This window comes from Propithecus coquereli, unplaced genomic scaffold (assembly GCF_000956105.1).
Source record: "Propithecus coquereli isolate 6110/MARCELLA unplaced genomic scaffold, Pcoq_1.0 Scaffold831, whole genome shotgun sequence".
Taxonomy (NCBI): domain Eukaryota; kingdom Metazoa; phylum Chordata; class Mammalia; order Primates; family Indriidae; genus Propithecus; species Propithecus coquereli.
Window position 1 is genome coordinate 126351 of NW_012154519.1, and position 14474 is coordinate 140824.

At 44.3% G+C, this 14474-nt stretch overlaps 2 gene segments (V, D, J or C); both read right to left on the reverse strand.

Annotated features, from left to right (window-relative positions):
- Nucleotides 1-6739: 6739 nt before the first annotated feature.
- Nucleotides 6740-7299, reverse strand: LOC105825930. The segment is given in 2 exon segments: nucleotides 6740-7070; nucleotides 7175-7299. Coding segments are annotated over 2 exon segments (366 nt in total).
- A 6697-nt stretch (nucleotides 7300-13996) lies between these two features.
- The window catches only part of LOC105825925, a 2729-nt gene continuing 2251 nt past the window's right edge, over nucleotides 13997-14474 (reverse strand). Inside the window, 1 exon segment of the V gene segment in view lies at nucleotides 13997-14443. Coding sequence covers nucleotides 13997-14443 — 447 coding nt within the window.

Genomic DNA, 14474 nt, shown 5'->3' on the forward strand with positions numbered 1-14474 from the left:
ATCAGTGGGAGAGTGCCTTTCACTGTTGACTGGTCCACAGTCATGAGGACCCCAATTGAGGGGCATCAGACCAGGTCTCACATTCAGGGGAGCACACTGTGACCCAGTAGGCATGATCCCCCCTGGGAACCAGGACATCTAACCAATGACTGCCTAACAGTGTGGCAGTAAGAAGAAAGATTTCAGAAGTTGTCACCACAGTGTGTTGACAGGAATTAATCTCACCTCTACCCCTGATTACAGACCCAAATGCCACAGCTCTCTGTAGTGCCAGCACATGCTGCATTCTTTGTGACCAAGGAATCCCTGCAAGGGACCTTAGTGTGGGTTAATCAAGACCCACATGCTAATTTCTGTTGTTGCTGTGATTACCATTGAGGTCTTAATAAACTCTTGGCATAAGCTTATACGTGGAGGAGTTTTCCAAAATTTCCTTCTATAATTCTTCTGCTAACCACTCACTAAACTTCATTCATGGCAGATAACGGACTTAAACCACACCATGATTTATCTCCCACAGCCAATACGATGGAGGATCTCACACAGGACTGTTCCCCAGTCCCCTGTGAGAGGACCTGGTGCAGTGACTGGATGGAAGCCTGTGTGGGAGGTGGGCCCTGCCTGTGTGCACCACTGAGAGTGTCCATGATTACTCCCCTGCTCAGACCTTGGCCACCTGTGGAACATTTCTTGTTTAATCTTAAAGAGTCATGTGACATTTGGGAGCATGTTACCAGGTAATAAAATTCACCATCATGATTCTTTCTCCCTGCAGGCAGCACCTGTCACCACCATGTGGGTGATTTATGAGTGTGTCGCCTGGCCTTGCGGAGAAGACCTGTGCATTGCATCTCGGCGTCTTTAGAGTGCTCTCCCTGTGCAATTCCACTGACAGTCGCGTGCATGGAATTAGCCAGTGGACAACAGTCATCCTCTGCAGCCAGTGATTCCAGCGCTGCCCAGATGGTCCGTGGCTTAAGTGGCCACAGTGGCAGGACTGGATGATACGCATCACCCAACTTCATGTACTTTCACCCACTAAGGCAGACTGAGGTCCTCCCTCTGCCTAATCTGAAGTCTGTGAGCCAAAGGGACCAGCAGTGACCTCAACAGGGCTCCTTAACTGAGTCAAGGAATTTCTCAATGGCAAATTCACTGAGACCTTTGACTCTTGGAGGTACAGCAACTCACCTTGACTGGATCCAGTGCAGGTGTGTGTCTCTCCAAACCGAAGGCCTCACTCGGGACCACTAGCCGTGTGATTACCGTGCATGCAATTCAATTAATGGTGTCAATCTGACATTTCCTGGGGCCAAGGGCTCCACTCCCAGTAAAAGACACTCAGCATGGGGTTCACTGGCAGGTGCTGGCCTGACTGAGAGGTTCACCTGTGTCAGGAATTTGGTATGGCAGGTATATGGCCATCACGTCCAGTGCAATGGGGCTTCCTGCATGAGTGTGCACAGTTCCCTGTACTATGGGGAAGGATTGCAATCTTGCAGGATGCAGATGTTACCTGAATCTATGGACATTTCATGGGAAGGAACAGGAGCAGGAGTAGGAATAACACCAGCCCCTCACTTTACCTGGCATCACTCCCAGTGGCCCATCTCAGGAACACATGTTGCTGCCCAACTCATTTAAGCTTCTCATGCATAAGGTTAGCAGGGCAGGAAACAGTTACCGTCTTTGCAAGGGCAGTGACTATAGTATTAGGTGTGGCTATGTTTACACAGTGAGTAAGGGAGGAATATATTTGGATTCCAGTAATTCCACTGGAGTATTCTTTGGAACTCCCAGGTCTTGACAATATATACACAGATGCAACTTAAATGCATAATTGACTCAATGATAATTAAATACATTAGGATATGACCTCAGCCATTGCAATACACGAGTATGTGTCACAATCCCCACCTCACTCAGTGCAATGACCATGCACCAGGCTATTAGAGACAAAACCACAATGGCCCCTACTTCTGTCTGTCGCCACCTCTTTCCCAAATGATCAGAGGCTGCCATCATCCATCATTTCAAAAAAGATTCGAAATTTTATTTCAATATAGATGTCACTTCTGCACGTCTACATGAGCTTTTCCCCACCTGGCCCACATCATCTTCACAGCACATCACGCGACTATCGTGAAATTGTGGGGAAGCAGAGACATGACATCACCCCATGGCATTTGCTCCCACACACAAATGCCACCCTCCCATAACCTGGAGACGCTGGGATGTGTGTGCAGTGGGGGAGAGTCCGAGGGTGGACGCTCTCATCTTCCCCACGTAGCTGAGCATGACGGTCTGAGGACAAAATATGCACCTGGAGAAAGAGACCAGCAGTTGCAGGTCTTGTAAGGTGGACTTAGTGTAAACACTGACACTGGTGCCTTCCCCCTATTACTCTGACTTTCTGATCTTAAGAAAAAGAACTGAAATATTCACACCATCCTTTCTGTCACTGAACATTGCAGATGCCCAGAAGCTGTGAGAGAGCAGCTGGAGCTGCTGGAGAGGTCTGTATGTTTTCACCAGTTTGCATGTGATCTGCACATAGACATGGATGGAAAGACTTATAGAATATAAAATGTGTGGCCTGTGAGTGTTTCCTCCCATTCTCTGGGTTGTCTGTTTGCTCTCCTGACAGTGTCCTTGGCTGTGCAGAAGCTTTTCAATTTGATCAGGTCCCATTTACTTATTTTTGTTGTTGCTGTGATAGCCTTTGGGATCTGGTGGATGGACACGCCTGAAGCTCTGACTTGGGTGGGGTGAAGGCAATATATGTAACCTCAATATTTGTACCCCTGTAATATTTTGAAATTAACATATATGTAAAAAATTAAATAAAAAATTATAAAAATTGTACAATTTGCATAAAAGGAAATAAACCTGTGTGGCTGTTTTTGTACTGTTACATTTAAAAATTTTATTTTATTTTAATTGACAAATAATGCATGTGTGCCATCTCATAAAATGTGTTTTGATCTATGCATATCTTGCGTATTGATCAAATTAAGGAAACTAGCATATTCCTCATCCAAAATATTTATCATTTTCATCACGTCTTTTTTTTATTTCACAATATTATGGGGTACAGACTTTTTGGTTACATATATGCCTTTGCCTCACCTGACCCAGGGGTACAGGAGTGCCCCTCCCCCACACAGCTCACTCCCCATCCATTAGTTGTGAGTTCACCCCCCACACGCACCCACCTGTTCGGCACCCACTCAATATTACCACCATGTGGGCACCTTAGTGTTGACCAGTAAGTACCAATTTGGTGGTGAGCACATGTGGTGCTTGTTTCTCCATTCTTGTGATACTTCACTTAGTACAATGGTTCCAGCCCCATCCAGGATGATACAAGAGGTGCTAGATCACCATCACTTTTTGTGGCTGAGTAGAACTCCATGGTATACAGATACCGCATTTTATTATTCCGCTCATGTATTATTGGACACTAGGGTGAAATTTTATTTATTTTTGATTGAGAAATAATTATATATATTGAAGGGATGCAATGGGATGTCAATACACGTATACATTGTGGAATGATCAAATCAACATAACTAGCATGTCCATCACCTCAAATATTTGTTATTTCTTTGCAGTGAAAATGTTTAAAATTCTATGTTTCAGCTATTTTCAAATATGAAATACATTATTAACTACAGTTACGCTGTGCAATAGAACAGACAGCAGTCTGTGAGTGACCCAATTAGAAATCCAAGATATAATAAAATAATATGTGATAAAATATAAAGGGTGGTGCCTGGCTTTTGGTCCTCTTCAACAAAGGCTGTAAGTATCGTACTCACTGCAGAAATTCACCCCTTGACAATATTGCATACCCTTAATACTGAAGCACAGGTACAATTATATCCAGGAATCCCATGAAAATTTTTTAAAAAGTACCCTATACTGTCATGGTGTTTGCCGTATGTAATAGGGACAAACAGGTGCACCTCACCTTAAACATTGTAACTATTCCCTTGCCTGAATCACCACGGTCATTGCACGCATCATTCCAAAATACTCTTCTGCGGGCTTGCATGCTCTGATCCACTGAGTAGCAAGTTAAAATTAAATTATTTCATTATGACTTACTCTTAGGTATCACAAAACAAGACCCCATGTATTGTGTCCTTAAAATAGTAAATACAGGCTGACGTAAGTTAAAATAGACTCTTCAAAGATGAAACCCGTCATGCAAGAGCAGTTTAGAACAGAGGTGATTGTCCTGACTGCGTCTGCCTTAGCCGTCCCCATCGATGTGTTAGCTGGGAAAGAGTGAAGGGTGTCTCACCCAGTTACTGCGAACATCCTGTTTTTGCTCCACACACTGCCCCCACACGCGTCCTACTGAAATCGCCGATCCTTTCAACCAGCAACTGGTAAATATTTTTTTATCTTACAGATTTGGTTGCTATGATCTGATAGGGGCATACTAAATAGGCTCCCAGCCACAGTTTAGCAAATTTATTGAAAAAAAGAACCTATAAGTATCAGTAAATATAAAATAATCAGGAATTACTATTGCACTGTGCAGATAAACTAAGAACATAAGCATGTTGCTAAGTGTAGATGTGAATATTCAAAGCTGCGATACTGGAAGAGAGAATTCTGTGCTGACTTCAGTTGTCCCTGCACTGATCACACTTTCCCACGACAAACAGTTGCAACCGCACCCATCCACGCCATCCGTTTGCGCCGTATGGCAGCTGTCCTGCTTCTACGCACACAAAGGTCTCATCTAACAGGTCCAGGGGTGGCACCTACTCCACAGTGTGGCTGTCTGCACCTCTACTGCACACGTCATGATGTCGCATTCATGAAGCAACCTCTTTCAAGGCCTCACGGGAGCCCCCCCGCCGAGCTCCTCACTTCATTCCAGAGTCGCTCAACTTCAGGTCCTTTCATCTGATGCCACTTCTCTTGGACAGACCCTGGTGCACCTGCCCAAGCCCTTGCAGACGCAGCCAACGGAGTCCCCGTGTCCCGTTGTCCCCAGGAGGACACCTGCCTTCTTTGCCATAATGTCCGTGTTCCCCACCCACACGCTGAATGACCCTTCTCCCGTGGCCACCTCAGGGGTCCCACAGCATCCTGCGCCATGATACGTGCTTGCCAACACCTGAGCTTTGCAGCTTTCTTGGGCTTTACATAAACCAAGTGTGTTTTAATGCTGTAGGGAGTTCGAAGTAAAAATGCTATAAACAACTAAAATCAACAAAGTAACTCTAAAGGAGCAGTAGTCACATCTGTCCTGCTGGTCCTGTCCCTTCGTCCAGACTCCGTGACATGCAGTGTGGTGTTACCTCCTACCTGTCTGACCCCGTAGCCATTTCATAGGCAGGGGCTGGACAAGGTGGCAAAGCCTCTCACACAGTTAACTGTTTCCTGCTTAACATGAGGACACATCTGTGTCTAAGGTAGACACAGAAATAACTCAAGAATGGAAATTCCTTCATAAGATGGATGTCGTGCATAATTTTACACAAGAAGCTCCCATGATGAAGAGTAAGTTTTGGGAGAAATCTCTTGTGAATCCCATGTGGTTTAGACACAAATCCTTGTTCAATACATGACACTGGTTCTTTATGATAACGATGGGAATGAGAGTAAAAACAAGGAATAATTTTGCTCTCCATAGGAAGGAGGAGAACACAGGAGAGGGCAGTCAGCAGGTGCAGGGGGGAGGATGAGGAGGCTCTTGGACGAAGGACCATCTGGGGCAGGCACTTTCCACAGGAGGACTCGACTGCAGGGTGCTGTGTCGTCATGCTGGGGCCAAAGGACACCGCTCACGAGGACCTGGATCCACCACAGAGCTCTCAGCACACCGAGGTTCCCATCTGCAGGTCTCCCGATGCCACAGGTGTTGAAGGTGACTCTGTGAGAGTCTCAGTGGACACATCCCACTTTGACCAATCGATCTTATTCTCACAGCTACTAATGGCCACTCGCATTTGCAAAGTGAGTCCATGCCCAGGTGACAGTAGGAGGGTCCCAGCAATGCTGGTGAGACAGTAACATCAATCTTTCCCAGGTCCCACAGGAGCCATAGCCTGGCCCACACCTGAGCTCAAGGTAAAGGCCTGAGCCCCAGGATTTAGACCAAGAGACCACACCCTCCATTTTCTGGGGGAAGAAGGAGAAGAGGAAGATGTGAAAATAGAACCTAGGAAGAAAGAAAATGGAATTGCAGAAAAGGGCATAACTAGATCATTTCTGCATCAGGAATGTACATTTTCAAATGAGGAGGGAAAAACTTGATGACAATAGGTTTTATGAGACAATGACCCTGTCCCAGATCTCTGTGGATCCTAATCTGAATCCCAAAGACTGTCCCACTCAAGGAGTCCCACTGAGGTCTCTGTGCTGAGTCTGGTTGGAAAATGCTCAGCAGGCTCTCCTGGGCTTCCTCAGGACTCTGATGTTAGTGCTAATGTCGGGGCCGTTTCTGCCCACGTGAGTGATGTTCTTCCTTGTGTGCAGGTGAGAATGTGTTCATTTATTGCAACAAGACTTTTCTAATTCAGACACTACAGTGACAAGCACAGAGCCACAAAAGAAGTTCCCACAATGAAATTTCTGTAGAGGAAACCCAACCTCTGACAGGAAACAAACTATTATTGGCCAACTGCACCTGCCCCTCAGATCTTTCTTCGGCTTCCAGGGCCCACACTCCCCACTGGTGGCCCCGTGCGCCCCCACAGGAGGTTTGTGTCAGGGCTCACACTGAAGTCATCTCACTGTGTCACTCGCACAGTAGTACATGGCCGTGTCCTCAGCTCGCAGACTGTTCATTTGCAGATAGAGCATGTTCTTGCCGTTGTCTCTGGAGATGGTGAATCGGCCCTTCACGGAGTCTGCGTAGTATTGCTTACTTCCATCAGCCCATATAACTGCCACCCACTCCAGCCCCTTCCCTGGAGCCTGGCGGACCCAGCTCATGTCATAGCTGCTGAAGGTGAATCCGGAGGCTGCACAGGAGAGTGTCAGGGACCCCCCAGGCTGGACCAAGCCTCCCCCAGACTCCACCAGCTGCACCTCACACTGGACACCTGCAAACACAGACACATCCTGGTCAGAAACTGCCACACACACCCCTATTTCTCTCACTCACATCCACTCACACACCCAATATCTCTAGTTCTCCATGAATTACCTTGTAAAAGAGCAACAAGGAAAACCCAGCTGAGACCAGACTCCATGGTGAGTCTCTGTGTTGAGTCCTGATCACTGAATGGGGACACCTGGGAATGCCGGGGCTGGGGCTCCTCTCCCAGAGCTGCAGGGTGAGGGCTGGGCTGGTTTTCATGAGCAGAGGGAGGGCTCTATTTGCATGTCCCCTGCTATATAGCAAGTGCTGGGATGGGACACCTGAGGGAGGGCAGGGCCCCAGAACATGTGTGAGTTACCTCAGAAGCTTGTGGACACTGGAAATATTTGGGGAAATGTGGTTTATTATTGTGAGATTGAGCTGTGATAAACGCTTAGCATACATAACTTTATTTCATTTCTACACATGGATGTGGATCATGTCATGTAGATGTCTAAACTTTGCTACATTTTTCATATGTAAAAGTAGAGCCAGAAACAGGAAGGGGCTAAGAGATGTGTCCAGCAGCTCATGTGTGGACAGAGTGAGCCGGGTGTCTGAGCTCGTGCACCTCACCACTGCACACACCTGGCCCACGAACCTACTGCAGCCCGGAGCTGAACATGCATAATGAGGTCTGGAAAATCCCCTTCTCTAATGAGATCATGGCATTACTTTGCTTTATTCTTTTCTCCCCCAAATTTTGAGAGAAGTGGTTTCATTCAGGTGTGTATCTAGCAGTCTCTGCATTTTTGTGTGTTTTTCCATCTCTCTGTAACTCTTTCTATGTGAAATAATACACTGTGTAATATCTTTAATGAAGTATAATTGCACTACAATAATCCTCTTCTGAAGTGCACAATTTGAGAAATATTGGCATAACCACCAGCAAAATCAAGGTAAATGTTAAGTCAATAACCCTCAACATGTGCATGTCTCTGTGCATGTGTGAGAGAGAGATGGGGAACAGAAAAAGAGTTCCTACTTGGACGACCACAACTTATATGGTCCTTGAATAAGCAAAGGCATTGGTCCTTGATGGCCACATAAGACAGACATTACAAATTAAGGCATCTAAATATAATTACGTATTTATAGAAATATTATTTTCTAATTATATACATTTCTATTAATAATATCTAGGTCTACATCTATCTCTCTGTTATTTATCTAGTAGAATAGATTCATTGGAGTTGATCCAATGGCGATATTTGATTGAGACAGGAAACCTCTTCCCCAATCCTGCCCCTCTCTGTACCCAACTTCCCTGAGGCTGGAACATGGACGATGCTGTCATGGGTCCCTGGTCCCCAGTGCTGGTCCTGCAGGCCCCTGAGGAGAAGTTTGTGCCCGGGCTCACATGGAAGTCCCATTATGTGGTGACATGTCTCTTCACTTTGTCCGGCACAGCCACACCTGGTGGTGTCCTTAGTGGTCATGGAGCTCACCTGCAGGTAGGACTGGTTCTTGGATGTTGATCAGGACTTGCTGACTCAGCTCTTGAGGGACAGGTTGTAATTTGTGACCCCTCATCCTATACGTTCCTGATCCACACCAGTCCCTTCCATGGGGATTGTCAGCCCCAGCCCCGGCAGTAACCACGGAGTGTGATGGAGCATCCAGTCATAGAGCAGGTGGGGAGTCTGCAAGGACACCCTTAGTCCTGAGCCTGACTCCCACAGTGCACCTGACACAGCACACCTGTGGACAAGGAGGATCTGTGCCTGTCAATCATGTGTTGTCACAACCGTCCCCCAGACCTGTGTCTCACATCTGAGATCCTCACCTTGGGGGAAGCACCAGGAAAATTAGGCCCAACAATCTCATCTTTATCTACACCACAGCTCTGCCTTTCTCAGAGTCTGTGGCCCCATCTGAATAGAGATCTGGTTTTTTGCAAAACCCCAAAGTGGATTTTGCACTAGAGCCTGACGAGGTCCATGCCCGTGACTGAGCCATGTTTTTGTGAATGGAGAGGGACTGAGTTCAGGCTCCCCTAGTCCTTCTGAGCCCCGTCGGGCATCTCTTCTTGGGAACTTAAGTGGGGTTTCACGTTTGGAGAAGACAGTGCTTTTTCTGAGAGGGGTGTTGGGAGCAGGTCTAAGGTTAGTCCCACCCCATGAAGAAAATGCTGCTACCTGCCATTTCCTCCTGCCCTTCCTTGGCCCCAGGCCAACTCCCCCATCCACACAGGCTCGGGGACTTCTCCCTCAGCAGTGAGCACAATGCAGCTCCTGCTCTGTTCTCCTGGACCTTCTCTCTTATGTGGGTCTCATCCTCCCCTGTGAGTGGGTGACCTTGTTACACTGCTGTCACCTGAGTCCGAGGCATGCCCCATGTTCCCTCATTCTGTGCATTGTGATCTGATTAGACATCGTGTGGTTGAAACATCAGATGTCGCCATTGTCCTCATTCTGTTGGACACCCAACACCCTGCTTTCCTTATTTATTTTCTGAAATGGGATTCATATCCCACCCGGGGTACGCATTTGTCTGTGGATGGGGAGGAGAAATGGATCATTGCAGCTTGCCTTTCCCAGTCAGGTTTGGAAACTCTGAGGCCTGCTCAGCATCCGACTCCTCTGCAGGGCAGACTCCTGCCCCTGATCCACTCTCCTCACATCCTTAGTGATTTCTCCTAGGGAAAATGTTAATAAACCACTGGCACAAGAATGCATGTCTTCAGTACTACTTCTAAGAAATGTGGCTTAGACATGAAACTATTACCTGAGTATAAATGCTTTACAGAAAATTATAATAATTCTTTTGTTCTATCCCAGAGAACATTAGTTCCTTGTCTGATAGTTGACATTGGGCGTCAGCTTTAATGGAAAGGGGATACTGACATAGCGGGCAAAGCATCACTTATTCTAATTGTTTCATCACACACTGGGCCCCCTCTTCTGCTGAAAGGGGAAGTATAGCAGGATTGACAAATGATATTGGGGGGTATTGGGTAGTTATGGGATAGGCGGAATCAGCTGAAGGAGTGAGCTCATGAGGAAATTGACTGGGAGTGATGGCCGTGGGTGGTCCAGAGAGAGCTGAGAGGCAGGAAGTCATTGCTGCGGAGCTCAGGGATTTGACTTGCAGTCCAAGGCTACTCCCAGAAGCCTGATGCAATGTGGCCTTCACAGAGAAGGGAGCCAGGGCACTGGAAAGAGATGGGGGTTAATAACTAAGTGATGGTTTGAAGCGTTGTAAACAAGACCAGTAGATTATTGAAGGCTTATAAAAGATGACAAAATATCTGAAAAGGAAAAATAGTGATCAGTGGTTGGGAGACCATTGGAATGGGAGACTGGTATGAATGTTGGAAGAGAGCAGTAAGACGTAATGAAGAAATATTGGAAAAATGATGGAGGCAGCAACACAAAAATAATAGAAAACTTTGATATCACACATGTAATGATGGTTAGATCATCCAGACAAAATCAATAAGAAAATGCTGGACATAAAAAAATACTCTAGACCTAAATGGACTGAACAGAAATACACACCTGATGACTGTTAATTCCATCTGTGCACTTTTGCATCCCATAATATTTTGAAATAAAAGAAAAGAAATACAGACAGCATCCCGCCCAACCACAGCAAAATACATATTATGTTCAGTGCACAAGAACACACTCTAGGACAGACCATCTGTGAGCCCACAAAACAAATCTTATAAATTTAAGAAGATTAAAATTATACCTCCCATATTGTCCAACTACAATGGTATGAAAATGCAAGTGAATGGAGGAATATTATAAAACGAAAATATATGGAAATTAAACCACACTTTACAGAACAAAGACTGCACCGGAGAAGAAAGCAGTAGAGATTTAAGAAATATTGAGACAAACAAAAATGGAAACACACAAGATGCATTTAAAAAGTTCTAAGAGAAAAGTTTATGGCAATAAACATTAAGAAAAAAAGAAATATTCTAAAAAAAAAAAACAACCCACTTTTTTCCAAAGGGAAAAAAACCCCACTAATCTCAGTTACAATAGGGAAGGGAGTAATTTGGATCAGAGCAGAACATACAGCCTACCAAGACTGAATCATAGAGACATAGAAAAAAGGGCAGAACACTAAGTCATAAATATGCTGAATGAATAATCAACAACTTCTCAACCAAGGGAAGCCCAAGACCAGATGATGGAGAATTCTACCTAACCTGGAGAATTCTACCTAACATTTTAAGGAGCATGAGTGACGATGATTCTGAAATTTGTCCACAACTTTGAAGAACAGAAAACACTTTCTATACTCATTATACGAGGCCAGAATTACCCTCATTTGAGGCTATCATAGGACACAATAGGAAATGAAAATTATGAGCCAATAACTTGATGCACTTGGTGTGAAAATACTCTAAAATATTAGCCAACTAAATTCAACAGCATATGATAATGATCATACCGTAATCGAGTTGAATTTATTCCTGGATGCAAGAAGGGTTCAACACGTGCAAATTAGTTAATCCAATATAACTCTTTAACAAAGTCTAAGATAAATAGATATGATTATAGCAAAAGACCCACAGAACGTATCCCAAATAATCTGCTTTCGTTCATGATAAAAACTCACAAAAATCGTTCTACACAGAGAGTATCTCAACATATTAAATGCCATATATACATGCTTACAGATTATATTATACCCAAAAATGAAAAACTGAAATATTTACCAATACAATGAGGAAACGGGTAAGGATGCCCACTGTCAGCACTTCTATTCATCTTAGTACTGAAAGTCGTAGCTACAGAAATTAAGACCAAAAAGAAAAATGACATTAAATTAAAAGAAGAAGTAAAATTATCTGTTTGTAAATGTTATGATTATTTTGTTTGAAGAAGTACTATCTTGTGTTTATTTTCCTTATAATTTTACATATAGAAAACCCTAAAGGCTTCACCAAAAATGTTAGAAGTATAAAGTCAGTACACTCACAGTATATATAATCAACAAACAAAAATGTGTCCTTTAAATAAAGATATTATTCAAAAAGGAAGTTAATAAAACAATCTCATTTTCAACAGCAACACAAGTAATAACATAATGAATAATAAATTTAACACAAAATCAAAATATTATTATTGTGGTCATAAAATAGTAAAAATGAATTTAAAGATGAGAAATGTATATGGAAATATATCCTATGTTCATGGATGGAAAGAATTAATATTGTCAAAATGTCCATAGCACGCAAAGTGATCTCCAAAGAAATCCCATGAATGCCTCGATGACATTCTTAACAAAAATAGAAGGAAAATGTAAAATGACAAAAATTTACGTAGAATGAAAAAATATCCCAAATAACCAAGCAAACTTGAGCAAAAAACTGAAGTGAAAACATCACATGTACTAATTTTATATTGTATTACACAGCCATAGCAATCGAAAAGCATGTACTGGGGTGAAGGAGAAAATACTGAGACCAGAGGGACGTAAGGAAGATCCCAGAAATCAGCTTACCCACAATGCTCAGCTAACGTTCAATGATGGAGGAAGAATACTCCACTGGGAAAGAGTAGTCTGTTCAAGGAATTATTTTGAAAAAATTGCATATCTAAATTCACTACAGTGAAATTGAGCCCCTATCATACACCATACATAAAAATTAACTCAAAATGGATTAAAGACAAACACAGACCTCAAATCATGAAACTTATGGAAGAAAACATAGGGGAAATCTCCTTGATGTTGGTCTTGTCAACAATTTGTGGATATGGCACTAAAGGTGGAGGTAATAAAGAGCACATTGGCAATTGGGAATCGTCAAACTAAAATGCTTCTGCACAAGAAAGAAAATAAGTGCTAAAATGAGAAGGCCACTACAGAATGGGAAAAAAACTGCAAACAATATATCTGATAAGGGATTAATCTATTTTGTATATATAGGTGAATCAAGAAACTCAAAGCATAAAAATAATAGTGATAAATAAATAAACAACTTGACTACAAATTGGGAAAATGCCTGGAAATATATTTCTTTCTTTTCTGTAATTTATATTTATTTCAGCATATTATGGGAGTACAAACGTTTACATTACATATATTGCCTTTGAACCACCCCACTCAGAGCTACAAGCATGTCTATACCCGAGACGTGCGCACCACACCCATTAGGTGTGAATATACCCATCCCCCTCTCCCCTCCCACCTGCCTGACACTTGATGAATCTTCCTTCCATATGAGCACATAAGTGTTGATTGATTGGTACCAATTTAATGGTGAGTATATGTGGTGCTTGTTTTTCAGTTCTTGTGCTACTTCACTTCAGAGAATGGGCTCCAGCTCAACGCAGGACAATACAAGAGGTGCTAGTTCACCGCTGAGTTTAGTGGCTGAGTAGAACTCCATGGTATCCATATACCGCATGTTATTAATCCACGCAGGGATTGATGGGCACTTGGGGATTGTTGCCACGTCTTTGCAGTTGTGAATTGTCATGCTGTAAACATTCAAGTGCAGATGTCTTTATTGTAGAATGTCTGTTGGTGCTGGGACACTGACCACCACGGGGTCTTCCTTCTCTTCCTTAGGATGCTGACTCCCTCTGCCCCTGATGTCCGACAGACACTTCATCCTGCCTGCTGGCTAGAAGGAACTTTCACTGAGTGTGCTGTGCTACATTGTGTCGTCCAAGAAAAAATCTTTCATTGATTCTTGGACCTATTCCCAAGGTTTGATAATTAATGTACATTGGGGGACAGGAGAAAGCGACTAGAAGCCACTCTCTGCCTTTTGTGCAGGTGAGAATATTTTCTCTCATGACCACAAATAAATCTAACTCAGAGACTGCAGAGGGAAGCTCAGAATCATGGATTCAGAGAAGTTCCCCAGAAGAAACCATTTATGTAGAGGAAGCCACGACCCTAAGAGGAAACCAGCCCTTACCCTCCACCTGCACCTGCCCTGGGCTGACTCTGCTCCTTGTGCATCGCCTGCCCCCTGGTGGCCCCGCGCGCCCCCGCAGGAGGTTTGTGTCTGGGCTCACACTGATGTCCCCTCACTGTGTCTTTCGCACAGTAGTACACGGCCGTGTCCTCGGTTCTCAGACTGTTCATTTGCAGAGACAGCGTGTTCTTGCTGTTGTCTCTGGAGATGGTGAACCGGCCCTTCACAGCGTCTGCGTAGTATGTGCTACCACCACTACTAATGGCTGAGACCCACTCCAGTCCCTTCCCTGGAGCCTGGCGGACCCAGTGCATCCCGTAGTTACTGAAGGTGAATCCGGAGGCTGCACAGGAGAGTGTCAGGGACCCCCCAGGCTGGGCCAAGCCTCCCCCAGACTCCACCAGCTGCACCTCACACTGGACACCTGCAAACACAGACACATCCTGGTCAGAAACTGCCACACACACCCCTGTT